Consider the following 13059-nt stretch of genomic DNA (forward strand, 5'->3'; position numbering starts at 1 on the left):
GGTAAGGCCTTCCCATACTTAGGTATTACCTTGTTGACTTAACCAAATTTATGAACACCAATTTTCACCCCCCTTTTATTCAACCATTATTCTATCTAGCAGCTCCTAAGGGTCCTTGATTTGCTCCATCTAATGCCACTATGGACTCGGGTCCTTTAGGGCTTGTTCCAAACTTTAACAATACGAGTCCGAATTCTTCGGGTCCGAACCAGTCTTTCTCAATGCAGATGCAGGTTCAATTGGATCTGCATCATGGTCATGGCAGCTGAAAGATATCAGGATTGTTTTTGTGGATGTGTTGAGTATGGACTGCTTGAAGGTTATAGTGAAGGCAATTCAGCTTCAAGCAAATAAGAATGAGATCATAACAAAAAGTTTTAAGACATGGATTCGATTCATGACTTGGACTGATGCTTACATGGTGTGAACTTGATTCAGTGCTTTTAGTTTACTTGAGACTAAGAAAATGAAAAGGTTTGAAGTTTAACAATGGTTGGATTTCTCGGCGAGTCAACTCGTGACTCGGACGAGTCAACTCGTGACTCGGACGAGTCAACTAGGATTCGGACACACCCGATTCAAATACCAGGTGAATCGGCATACACCCAAACTCGCCCTATTTAACCTTAAATTTTGGCTGACTCGGCCGATTCATATGTGTCTCGGTCGATTAGTCCGTATCAACTCGGGAAATCGCCGACTATCGGTATCGATACGTATCCGTCAAGTTGAAACCAAAAGCGATTTTCATTTTTTGTTTTGTTTTGTCAATTTGAAACCCTAAGCCGTCGAGTCCGGTTCCAGGGAGCGGGTATATGCCCAGTAACCAAGAAAAAAAATCTCAAATCTCGCCTCTCGGCCGCTGCGAATCACGACCTCTCCTCCGGCGTTGGCGACAGACAATCACGGCGACTGTGGTCCGTCTCTCTCTCTCTCTCTCTCTCAGGCTCTCAGCCATGAACCAGCAGGCCCCAGGCTCGCAGCTGCAGCCTGGCGGCTTGCTTTCTTTCTGACTCTCTCATTGTGGGAAGAAATCTCTTCCTTTTATTATTTACCCAATGATTTGTTTTTTTTCTCAGATTTTGCCGGAATAACAACCCTAAGACGGAAGATCGCAGGGTTCCTTGCCCAATCGATCCTTCTCAGTACGTTCTTCCCTTTCTTTGTTGCTTGCTGTTTTTCTCATTCTCCTTATGCTACTTTTGCGATGATGATGAACTCTTTCCTTCTCTTAGTTTTTTTGTTCCTTCATTTGGAGGCAGTTCTGCCGCTGCTTTTGTAATTTGGGTAATTAGCATTTGGCTTTACTTTGAAAGCAGTTTGCTTCTCGCCTTTTGCCTATGCATTTTTTTATACCTTCAGAAAATCCGTTTAGTGTCTACATGTAGTAATCGTGTAGCGTTTCCGCCGTTTTGCGGCCCTCCGCGAATTGTAATCGCTTAGATTGTTTTTATTGTTACCATATTCTGTTGTTTCATCGTTCTGCTTAATGGTTGAAATTCTGAGAAATCAGCTGGCTGTTTTTTCTTTCTTTTTTCCCTTTACTTGTTCGTTTAGAATTTGTTGTTTCAGAATGTTTCAATCGTATAGTGTTAGTGACTTTGAAAGTTAATAAATTTGTTATATTTTTTTAATAAAAAAACCTTGACTCGTCCGATCACCTAGTCGATTTGTCCGACTCACTGTTTTGCAATCGAGCGATCTGATACCGAGTTCCGAGAAAACAAACCATGAGTTTAACCCTTAAACTCTGTCAAGATTCAGTTGACTGAGGTCTAAACCTTTCTATTCTGAGCTTATCCAATTATTCGACAATTATTTTTTTTTAAAGCGGTCAAAGAGAGACCTAATTGATATTTGTGGGTGATAATGAAATCTCATAGTCTCCATTGTCTTATGGGTCATTTGTGTTCAATCCTTCGATTTGTGGTTCTCTTTGAGTCATGAATTCGTGTAACCTTTCAGACATAGTATTGCTGTTATTAGCAGTTGCAATCGTAACCATTACAAACGGGATACTGAGAGATATAGGATATCTCTGATTTTTTTTAGTGTATTATCTTGCAGGTGCTCTTGCTTTCAATGAATTTTCAACTGCTCTTGCTGAATTCATCATATGATGCTGGTGAAGCCCTTTGTTTATTATTTTTTCCCCTGAAATTTGTGATTGAGGTGTCTGGTTTCAGATCTGACAATGAAATCTCATGGATCCATCAAGTCTCATATGAGTCGTCTAAATTTGTTAATTAAAGCTCTTTTGGAAGTTGGCACCCAGTTTCTTTTCGAGTAACTCAAATTAACATATAAATCTATTAGAGTGGTTCTAAGAATTGCAACCACGACTGCCTAAAATGGTTTAAACAGAGATATTTGATATTTGTTTGATGCTATAAGTGTAGTATTTATTTAATGTGCTTTCCTGAATTTCTAGGAAATATTAAAATTTCTTTTAATTAATTAATTATAAATCATGATTCCCTCTTTTATACTTGTATTTACATATTTATTTGTATCTACATACATATACACATGCATATACATACATTCACCGAGTTTTGACTGAACTCACTTTCTGTGGATCTGATAACCAGTGGGATTGCATTAGGGATAAATTTCATTGCTTATATTGTTGAGGAAATGGCCCATAACCCACAATTATCTGCGTCACAGGTATATTAAACTCGCACCATTCTTGTGACTTGGTATTATCATCTTGACAAGGTTGTGGTGCTTATCATGTTTATTTGTGTTTGTGAAAGCCACCTAGGCCTTCCATGGTGGGATCAACAGGTCCACCTCAGAATTTTGGTTCACCAATGTCCTTGCAAGTAATAATTTTGATCAGAATTGTTTTGTACGCACACTATTCAGCCTTTCCCTAGTCAATGTCGTTATTTGACATGAATGATATTTTGCAGTTTAGGCCAGTCATTTCCTCACAAACTCAACAGTTCATTCCATCAGCACCTCAGCAGTTTAGACCTGTAGGTCAAGGAATTCCAGCACCCAACAGTATGGTGCCTTCTCCTGTACAAACACAGCAAAACCAGTATGCACAATCAATGCAGCAGTTCCTTCCTAGGCCGGGCCAACCAGGCCATGTTGCACCTTCTTCACAAGGAGTTCCAGGGCCCTATGCTTCACACAGTATGCCTGTTGCAGCTGGATTGTCTCTGCCTCAGCAAACTCCTCAGGCTATGAGTACTCATCCTGCCAGTTTTGGAGGCCCTGGAGTGCCGTTATCTTCATCTTATACTGTGAGACATGGCTTGCTGTTTCTTAGTGTTTTTTAGTTTCCTTTTCCCTCCTCATTCCTACGACCATTAGAAGGATTCATGGTAACAGGATTGTTTATATATGGCAAATTGTATTTGCAGTTTGCAACATCATCTTCTATTAGCCAGCCTCAAAGCAATATTAATATGCCGTCCCAATATCAGCAGCCTGTTTCACAAATACATACACCACCTATATCAGGAGGACAACCATGGTTGCCATCAGGGGTCCAGAGTGGGCCACTTGTTGCACCATCACTGCAAGCTGGCCAGCAGGCTGTAGCATCTTCCACTGTTACGGTAACATATGAATGCAACATTTTCTCTTTTAGTTAATGCCATTGTTCTTTAGAAAATTTCTCTCTTGATTTTTTTCAATTGCAAACTTCTCTAATTGCTGCTTTTGTTTTGCTGACCTAAGTGATTCTAATTTTCTCTCATTTGGAATTCAGGCAGCAACTGCTCAAGCTAATTCTAATATTCAGTCTTCCTCAGATTGGCAAGAGCACACTTCTGCTGATGGAAAGAGGTATTTTTGCTTACATTATGCTACTTGCAGTTGCTTGTTTCTGGTTCAGCCATCAACTGGTGGTAGATATAAAATCTGGGTCAGATTTTGGTACATAAATGGCCAATGTCGTTGGATTTGGGTCCGAGAAGCACATATATGTGAACAAATTTATTTATTGTCATCAAATCTGGAAGTAAATCCAGATCCTTGATTATTATATGAGATATGAATTACCATAAGAACCTGATTTAAAAAAAAAATTCCAGTAGTGTGGTTCAAGCATGACTGGACCCATATCCAACTGTTTGCTTCCTGTCTGAGTTTTAGAAGGTGGTTTACTATTTAATTCATTCTTTGGGATCTCATATTTGTCTCATGGTGCATAGGTATTATTACAATAAAAAGACTAAGCAGTCCAGTTGGGAGAAACCTTTAGAGTTGATGACCCCTATTGAGGTGAGTAATCAGAAAAGTTTACGCGTTATGTTACTCTGGGAAAATTCTCCTTTATTGGTTGTATTATCACCGGATGAATTTGGTTTTAAGGCTGTGGAATTTGGTTACCTTTTGATGTTCTTTACAATTGATGTCTGTACTTAAAATCACAAAATTGTTTTATGCGGACTCTCTGTTTCTTTGCATGTCCTGCCACTGGTTTGTAGATATCTTTTGGAAAGTCAGGAGGAAAATACAACTGCTCTATATGCTTGCTTATGAAGGAAGGACTTCTCTTTTCTCAAGGCAGGCACTCATTGCTATTCACCTTTTCTTTTAACTTGAAGGGGCAATATACAAATTGGTGGCTCTCTTCAAAAAAAGTTCTTATGTTGTGTTTTTGTCTGTTATATGTTCTAACATTTTTACCCTTTTTCGGTCTGAATTCATCTTAAATATTTGACGAGCAATAGCTAGATCTGAATCAGTCAAGAACTAGTGTTGTGAACTGATGTATATGATATTGCTAGCACATGCATGTGTGGAGCTTTGAAGTGGGTGCATTTTTTTTGCTCACTGTAGAGTTTTAGTATGATGATGCTATTTTTTCTTGTTATTATGTTCATGTTATGCTGGATATTATAACATTCTGTATTTTTCTCCTCGAATTTTGCATTTTTCATGATTCGTTTCTATTATCATATGCCTCTTGCATTGCTCAGTGAGGCTTTAAGCTTTCTATTTTAGATGTTACTCTCATAGCTTTCTTTCACACTGAGTTTATCCAATATGATCTGCTTGATTTTGATGGCTTCAAAAAGGATTTCCAGGTGCACGATTTACTACTTCAATGAGAGGTATGAATTGGCATGAGTTTGTTTTTCATCTTGCAACAACCTGCTTGTACGCTACTGGATTCGTGAGTTATATTAGATTTGCTGGCAGTTCTACTGAATGGTTTCCTAGCCACCTGCTTTTTGCTGTGTGAGGGAAGATATGTGGTTGTACTATTGGTCAAATTGTACACTTGTCTTATTTTGCTTGGTGTATGTTTTCACTGTTGTGTTTAGATATTAATACTTTTGGCTGATATTGCTTAGCTCACCTGCCTGGTTTCATAGTATCCAATCTAATTTTGGCATAAAAAATCATGTATTTTGAGTTTAAATGCCAAAGTTTATTTGCACTTTATTTTAACCACCGGCAACCCATATTGGGCAAATTAGTTTCATATGATTCTGTCACCTTATTGCAAGGCCAATTTTGGCAATTCAGCACCTTATGTTTTAAAGTCGACTTCTGGTGGAATGCAGATTATTTCTTGTTTGGAACCATGTCGGTTTTGTTTGTTTTTTTCTTTTTCCTTATTGATTTTGATTCTAAATATCTGCAAGCATATGGGTAAAAATATTATAAGGGAATCATGCACTAAGCTTACATGTTATATGCTATCTGGAAGACTAATATATCTTTCTACAATCTTTGGATGTCATGGAGTCATGGACAATTCATGAGCATATGCATCAAGAGAGACACTTCTATCTTTCCATTTATAGCTGCTTCTGAATTGATGACTTGTTTTACATTGCGCATTTCATTTCCATCAAATTTGTAAATTTGATGTTGTCTAACCTTCAAATTGTAGAGAAAGGTTAGTTTGCAGCCCAGATGAAAAATTTATTCTGTGCGGTATCTAGCGCACCACATCCAGCTTTGACCTGTAATATGATTCTGCTCACCTTGAAAAAGAAAACTCCTTGTGTTGAAGGTGAAGAATCCTTCCCTTCTCTATGTTGGCATTTCCACTAACTTTAAAATGTCACTCTGCATGAGACATGTTTTTGTTTAGCCTATCTTCTGGTTCACAATTAGGACAAGCCGTGTTCTTATAAAAGGAGCTTTCCTTCTCTACATTGGCATTACTACTACCTCTAAAATGTCATTATGAATGATACAAACCTTTGTTTTTGCCTGGGGTCTGGTTCTCAATTAGGACAACGTGAACCGGACCATAGGAAGCAGCTCAAGCATTTACCGACCACCATCCATCAAGCTTTGCTGCAACTACTTGAGTTCTGCTTTGCAAGTCCTTGTCCTTCGTCTCTTCCTATTTAGAGTTACAACCTTAGTTTCCCTATAGTCTTTAACGCCTTCCATCTGTCCAAGCCTTTATTGGTTTTCCTATTTTCCAAATGCCTTCTACTTGTGTCTTTTTAACCATCCTGACCAATATTGTTATTGTGTCATTTCTCTTTTTGTTGCTCAGTACAACCATCTTAACATATGCTTCTCTATCACATGGACTCTTTTTTCTTCCCATATTGTAGTTACCCACTACTCAAAGTCAAGAATATCAACCTCTTATAGAAATGTTCTTTTAGACACTCAAGTATCAACTGAGCTGGTTCGTCTGATAGTCTAATACGTGCTCACACTGCAGCCAGTTGGGTGAGTGATGCCATTTGACCTATTTTCTCTGTTGAAAGATCTCTTTTTCTTCTAGAACAGTGTGAATTTGCATCAAAGGTGGACATGAGAGACTTGAAGTTCCAAGTTCTAACTCTCAGTGCGTATAACCAAGCCTTCATTCTGAACTGAATTAAGTCACAATCACTTGCTGCACAGCATGTTTCTGGTGCACATTTAATGTGCTGTACCCATGGCTATTATGATGAGGAAGTGTGTCATTGCTCATCTATCGCGAAGTAGAAACTGCATACCCTTGTGCATACTTCCCTTTTCAATCCTTGTTTAGAAGTAAATAATTATACTCTTGTTATATTAACGATCACCAAGGTAACTTGCTGAGTTACTTTTATTGACCTATCAAATTACGTTTTTAGGTCTTAAGCATAAAATAAAAGTTGAATATAACTTTACAATCTTTCAAAAGATAAATAAATTTCCTTTTAAAATGAGTTATATTCAAAGAGTTCTGATAAAACCAAGAAATTTTTCCAAAACTACCATATTGGGGTTGTTTCACCATGGAAAATGTGTCTTAACCCAAACCAACTTGCCTAAACCATGGATTTTCGTGATTAGACTTTCTAAAACCCTAAATCAAACTCCTCTGGCTTTCTTTAAATCCATTTCTTAGCCATTAAGCAATTTATTGGCTAGTAGGAGCTCGACACCTCATTATTCTGACGAATCAGATCCAAGGTGCTACCTGGTAGTTGGATCAGGATCTCTTGGCCCCCTAAGGGTACGTTTGATGGCTTGTCCAGGGTTGGACAAAATGAACAAAAAATACGGAACAAAACATTGGTTCTGTTTGTTCCGTAACAACTGTGAACAAAAAATACGTAACAAAACATTGGTTCTGTTTGTTCCGTAACAACTGTTCCAAGTCCAACGTTTGTTTGGACCGTACTTAGATGCTCTGTTCCAACTGTCCGATGTTTGATGTTGATGTGTGGACAACTTGAACAGTCATGGATAATGGGTCAAATTACTTTGTTTTGGATCGTATGACCCGATCCATCCACCATTTTACATGTTTTAAAAAGAGAAAAATTCTAAGATTTCAAAAAGGAAAAAAAGAAAACTGCTACTATTTTTCTTTTGAGTTTTAGGCAAACCAGGCAAGCATTTCGTCCTATTTTTTCTGTCACTATACGCCGGAGAGTGAGAGTCTCAAAATTGTTTGTTGGATTTATCTAACTCCAATTAAGCAACTCACCAGATTTTTTCCTCTTCATTATGAATCACAAAGAAAAAACAGACATCAAAACAGACAAATTTTAATAAAAAACTAAACTTTTCCTTTTCCTTCTTTCCCCGTGCGTAACAATGCAAACACCCAAAGACACCAACTTTCATACATTTCATCTGTTTTATTTCACTAACAACATTAATCACAAAAAAAACTATACAATACATCCCCGTAAATTAAAAAAACGAAACTCTAAAAAATGATAAAAAATTAACAAAAAGAGTTTCAATTCTTCTTTTTTTGTGGGTATCCATGCAAAGGCCCAAAGAAATCACATTCTCCTGTTTTCTCTCTTGTTTTCCAAATACTAAGCTTGACAACAAAGGAGAAGTATGAAAGAACCAAAAGCACAAAACAATGAAAAAACAAAAACTTAACGCAAAAAAGCTTTCCATAAAAAAAATTTTTTCCCCTTTTCCGGTAATTGTATCAAAAGAAAATTGCAAATCACCTTTTCCCTTAAACTTTCTGTCTCTTTTCCGAATAGCAACATTACCCATAAAAGGAATGATAAAAAATCACCCCCAAAATCGTTGTCGGCGACATCACCGGCGTCTTGATGGGCTTCAAAATAGTAACTAGGGACTCCATTCAGCACCTAGTCCGCCGTGAGCCTCCTGCTTCCCTGGTTGGTCTGAATGAAGTCGGAGATGATCGTCCCTCCACACATCCTTCCGATCCCCGCGTCAAAAGATCACCCAAGAAATGGGAAATAGTTCACGGACCCCTCCCCCTCCGCCGCTTGTCGATGCTTTTTTTTAATGGTTCCTCGTGCCCGTCAATGCTTTTTTTAATCGTTCCTCGTGTCCTGTTATTTTCGTAACAGGGGGGTATGTAGAACATAAATAACAGTAAATATTGGACCTTCCCCGCGTCCGCCGCATCACACGTTTGTTAAAAAATGTGTACTTTTTGTGTTTTTTGTCCTGTGCGAAGCGCGGGACGTGCCGTCAAACATACCCTAAACTTACATCTAGGATCCACTAGGAAACCTGTAAATAAGTGTCCTACCACCCCTAGTCCATCAGCTGTAATCTAAGTCTTGTTTTTTTCTTGTTATCAGATATGCATGGTGCACTTTTTATTTGAACATCAGCAACTCATCTGTGTCATTTCTGCATGAATCTGTACCTCTTTGAGCATTAGAAACTACTAGAATTTTGATTTATTTTGAGTTTAATATATTGTCCATAGTACCATTTTTCTGTCATTATGTTCATACCTTGTGTTTCACAGAGGCATTTGTCATGATGGTTCTGCTCCCTGCAAGTACCAGAAATAAAGGAGTGATGGTTTTCTCAGCCCTTCATAACATTGAATGACATTTGTCATGATGGCTTTTCTTGTATAGCCAGTACTTAGAAAACCTATTTTTAAATAAAAAGCTATTTTGAATATTTTAACATTAAAATAGCTTTTCTATGAAAATAAATTTGAAAAGTAATAAAAATTATTAAAATAAAGACTAGCGTTTTCGCTCATGTCAAAATGGCATGTCCGGGTGACATAGGCAAAGAGATATATGCATACGTATAGACATCCTTGCACATAAGCTTAGATGCATGCATGTATGAAGACAGACATACTTCATTTTAGAGAGAGAGATCATTGCGCATTGTCATCTCATTTAACAAATATTAAAAAAAATGCACTAATAGATGTGTAATATGAGATACTTTATGTTAATTAAATTATAGTAGCACAAAAATGCTTTCATAAAGTATAATATGAAACACAAAAGCTTCTGTGCAAAATACAAAATAGTTTATATATTATTACTTTATTATTGTTATTATTATTATAATATCTATACAAATGTTTCTGTATCTTTTAAATATTCGTGCGAACTTATGTCCTGTCCTTGAATCATGTACATCTAGGGTGTGTTTGAATGTGCATCCTGCTCGTCAACGGGACTATGCCCCCGTCAAACAGCGGATGTGCTGTTCTGTGCGTCTGTGCATCCCACAGGACAGGGACAGGTTTTAAAAAAAATAAAAAGCTCATGTCCTGGACATTGTGTCCTGAACAAGAATGCTGTGTTGTCTGTCCTGGACAGGGTGTTCTGTCCAAACCCGGACAAACAGTCAAATGCCCCCCTATATTCCCGTATTTTTGTAACACAAATTTTCAATGGTGTTGCACATGTGGGGCCATCTTAGTTTGCATCACGCATGTTTAGGAAATATTAAAGCAGCTGTTTAGTGTCTTTGTGAGTGATATTGCATAGATATCCTGATGTCTAAGTCTACATGACCCTGAGTTGATTACTTAGACTTGTTTGTTTTGTTGTTGCTGTTCTGAATGCTTGATTCTAGGCTCATGGTCTTAATTTAGGTTATATATTCTTGACCAGAGTTACCGGAAGCTTCTTAGATAGGTGTAAAGCCTGCTTCCCAGAAACTCGCTTCGGAAGCGCAATACTCCTGGCTTCTGAAACTTGATGAGAATCTCGATTCTCCCACGCTTCTTTTATGTTTTCCACACACTTCATTTCTTCTTATTATTATCTTCTCTTAGACTACTTCTCACGCTTCTCTCTCATTTTCATTTGCTTTCTCTAAACTGGCAGTCATCATTTTTAGATCTTGATAGTGTCTTGTAATTGTTATGGACTGCCTGTGAAAAATTTAAAACTATTGGCTTGTAATTGTTATGAACTAACTGTGAAAAATTTCAAACTATTAATTTATGGCTGAGAAAGAAGAAGATAAAATGAGGGGCTAAAATGCTTGGAAAGTGTAGACCAAGGTTGCCAGACTAGGAAGTGGAAAATGATACGGGAAGCGGAAGCGAGAAGCGATGCATTTTAAAATGTATATGAAGCGGGGAAGCGAGAAATTAAAAAAAACAATATAAGAATTGAATGAGAATCGAAATGGAATGCAAATAAAAACTAAAATAAAAGTGACTATTCTTAAATTTCATAATTTTTTAGTGTAAGAATTAATTTTTTTAACAAAATCTAAAAAAGATGACTCAATTTAGAGAAAGCACATGGAAGTGAGTGTGAAGTGTAAGAGAAAACACATAAAAAACATGAAAAGTAAGTGAGAAAACACGTAAGAGAAATAGATGAAGCATGTGGAAAGCATAGGAGAAACGTGAGAGAATCGAGATTCTCGTCAAGTTTTGGAAGTGAGAAGTATCGCGCTTCCAAAGTGAGTTTTCGAGAAGTGGGCTTCACACCTATCTAAGAAGTTTCCGGTAACTGGTGTAGAATAAAATAACTCTAGAACAAGTTTTCTACAAAAGGGGCCTAGATTGAATGAACCTAACAATAAATAAGCTGTTTAGGATCATTTTGTTTCTTTTGAAACCCATGAATACACGTGGTTTTCTTTCTTATATTATAATGTCATTGGATATGAAACCTATTTTTTCTGCTCTCGGATATGAACAGGTGTATTGAGCTGCCATAAAGAGGTGCACTCAGATTATTGGGAGCTATTTGTTAGATCTGTATTGTTTTTTGCTTGTAGGCATAGGCACAAAATGTCCTGTTTTCAATTGTTCGCACCAGCACACGCTGTTATTTTTTTAGTTACTTTAACTCATTTGGAAATCTGGCTCGAGAACTTGAGTTTATTCATTCTGTTTCCTCCACAATGAGTTGCTTGGGTGTTCCTTATTATCATTTTATGATCTGCCGTTCAACTAATATCATGTTGTATAACAGATGATATTGCTGAAGAAAACCAGTTTCAAGTATGTAGTTTGTCTTTGATAGTTCTTTCCATTATTTGATGCCTACAATAGCATAACATGATTAATGTCTGTTATGCTACTTTGCAACTGGATGGATCCCAGCAAATTTGATACTAGTCCTCTGGTGGTTTCGAGTGTGCAAAGATGTTACATATGGGATTTAAACATTTAATTGTATATGGAAATAAACTAGCATCAATGACATTGGATAGAAATGATTGGAGGAGAAGGATTCATGTGGAAGACCCAGAATGATTTTCTTTGTTGGTTCATATCGCCGACCCCAATTGTTTTGGGATGAAGGTGTAGTTGTTGTTTTTTTTTTTAAATTGTTTCTTAGTATGCTGCAACTTGAGCAGTGTGTGAATGCATTGAGTTCTCTTGTGGGTTCTGTTGTTGCTCTTCTACTAAGTCGGAGTCTTTATTTGGAAGAATGTTTTATTACACGGGAGATGTTCTTTATCTTTTATACTGGCAAGTTCAGTAGCTTTTGCAAACATTGTGTGTCATCTCTGGGTATTCCCCATGACAGAAGCCATTGATGCTTTGACAACTATTGTAGCTGTCCTGATCTAGTGCCAGCAAGTTTAGTGTTGACTGGATAAAACACTAGATTCATTACATGATGATGTGACATCAATGGTTTGAAGCTACTGGAATGGTTAGGGGTTGGAATGCTAATGTTGCTTCTTTATGTCTTAATATATTTTCCTGCTATCCTTGTCTTTCTATTTTCTTGCTGCTTTCTTATCATATCTGTTGCTTTTGCTATAAATTTATTGCAATTATTTTGATTCTAGTCAAGTTCATTTTTTTGGGTGTTAATTACAGAAACATATTTTCTTAGATCTATCCTGTTGCTGCCTTGTCTTTTCATTTTCTTGTTTATTTCTTGTCAAATTCATTGATTTTGCTTTATATTGCAGAGGGCTGATGCATCAACTGTCTGGAAAGAATTTACTACTCCAGAAGGAAGGAAGTGAGTGATTACTTGGCTATTTTGGACTTGTGGTTCCTTCCGTCGTCTGTTTTATGGTTGTTTTTCATTTTCACTATTGTTATTCGATGGCAAAATTTTCAGGTACTATTATAACAAGGTCACCAAACAATCTAAATGGACAATACCAGATGAACTCAAGGTTATTACATGGCACTTTCTCCTGGAGCTGATTTGTGTGTGTGTGTGCGCATGCATGCATGTGTTGTGGTTTGAGAGGGGGTGGGTGGGTGTGGGTTCATCCATCCATTTGCGTTTGTGCGTGTGTGCCAGGCACATTCTTGCAGAATTCTTGATTATTCTTTCTTTCTGGATGGCTTGTTAATAGCTCTAGTAGATATCTGATTATGGTTAACTCTTTTATTTCCTCCCAGTTTGCACATGAACAGGCTGTGCGTTTGCGTGTGTGGTGTTT

The 13059-nt window shown here is 37.3% G+C and overlaps 1 protein-coding gene across 5 annotated transcripts in view; it reads left to right on the forward strand.

Moving 5' to 3' along the window:
* Window positions 1–743: 743 nt before the first annotated feature.
* Window positions 744–13059, forward strand: part of LOC149823128 (pre-mRNA-processing protein 40A-like) — a 42891-nt gene continuing 30575 nt past the window's right edge. For 2 of the 5 annotated variants that reach the window (XM_090018654.1, XM_090018656.1), the window contains exons 1-10: window positions 744–917; window positions 1080–1145; window positions 2592–2670; window positions 2760–2828; window positions 2919–3257; window positions 3378–3575; window positions 3728–3804; window positions 4173–4242; window positions 12574–12626; window positions 12729–12786. In XM_090018654.1, the coding sequence (XP_089874780.1) occupies window positions 2638–2670; window positions 2760–2828; window positions 2919–3257; window positions 3378–3575; window positions 3728–3804; window positions 4173–4242; window positions 12574–12626; window positions 12729–12786 (897 nt within the window). In that variant the 5' untranslated portion in view covers window positions 744–917; window positions 1080–1145; window positions 2592–2637. Of the gene's footprint in view, window positions 918–1079; window positions 1146–2067; window positions 2126–2591; window positions 2671–2759; window positions 2829–2918; window positions 3258–3377; window positions 3576–3727; window positions 3805–4172; window positions 4243–12573; window positions 12627–12728; window positions 12787–13059 lie in introns of those variants that run through there. The other 3 variants (XM_090018655.1, XM_090018657.1, XM_090018658.1) reach the window with 3 other exon arrangements.

This window comes from Nuphar pumila, chromosome 10, assembly GCF_984573655.1.
Source record: "Nuphar pumila chromosome 10, dmNupPumi1.hap1.1, whole genome shotgun sequence".
NCBI classification, from domain to species: Eukaryota; Viridiplantae; Streptophyta; class Magnoliopsida; order Nymphaeales; family Nymphaeaceae; genus Nuphar; species Nuphar pumila.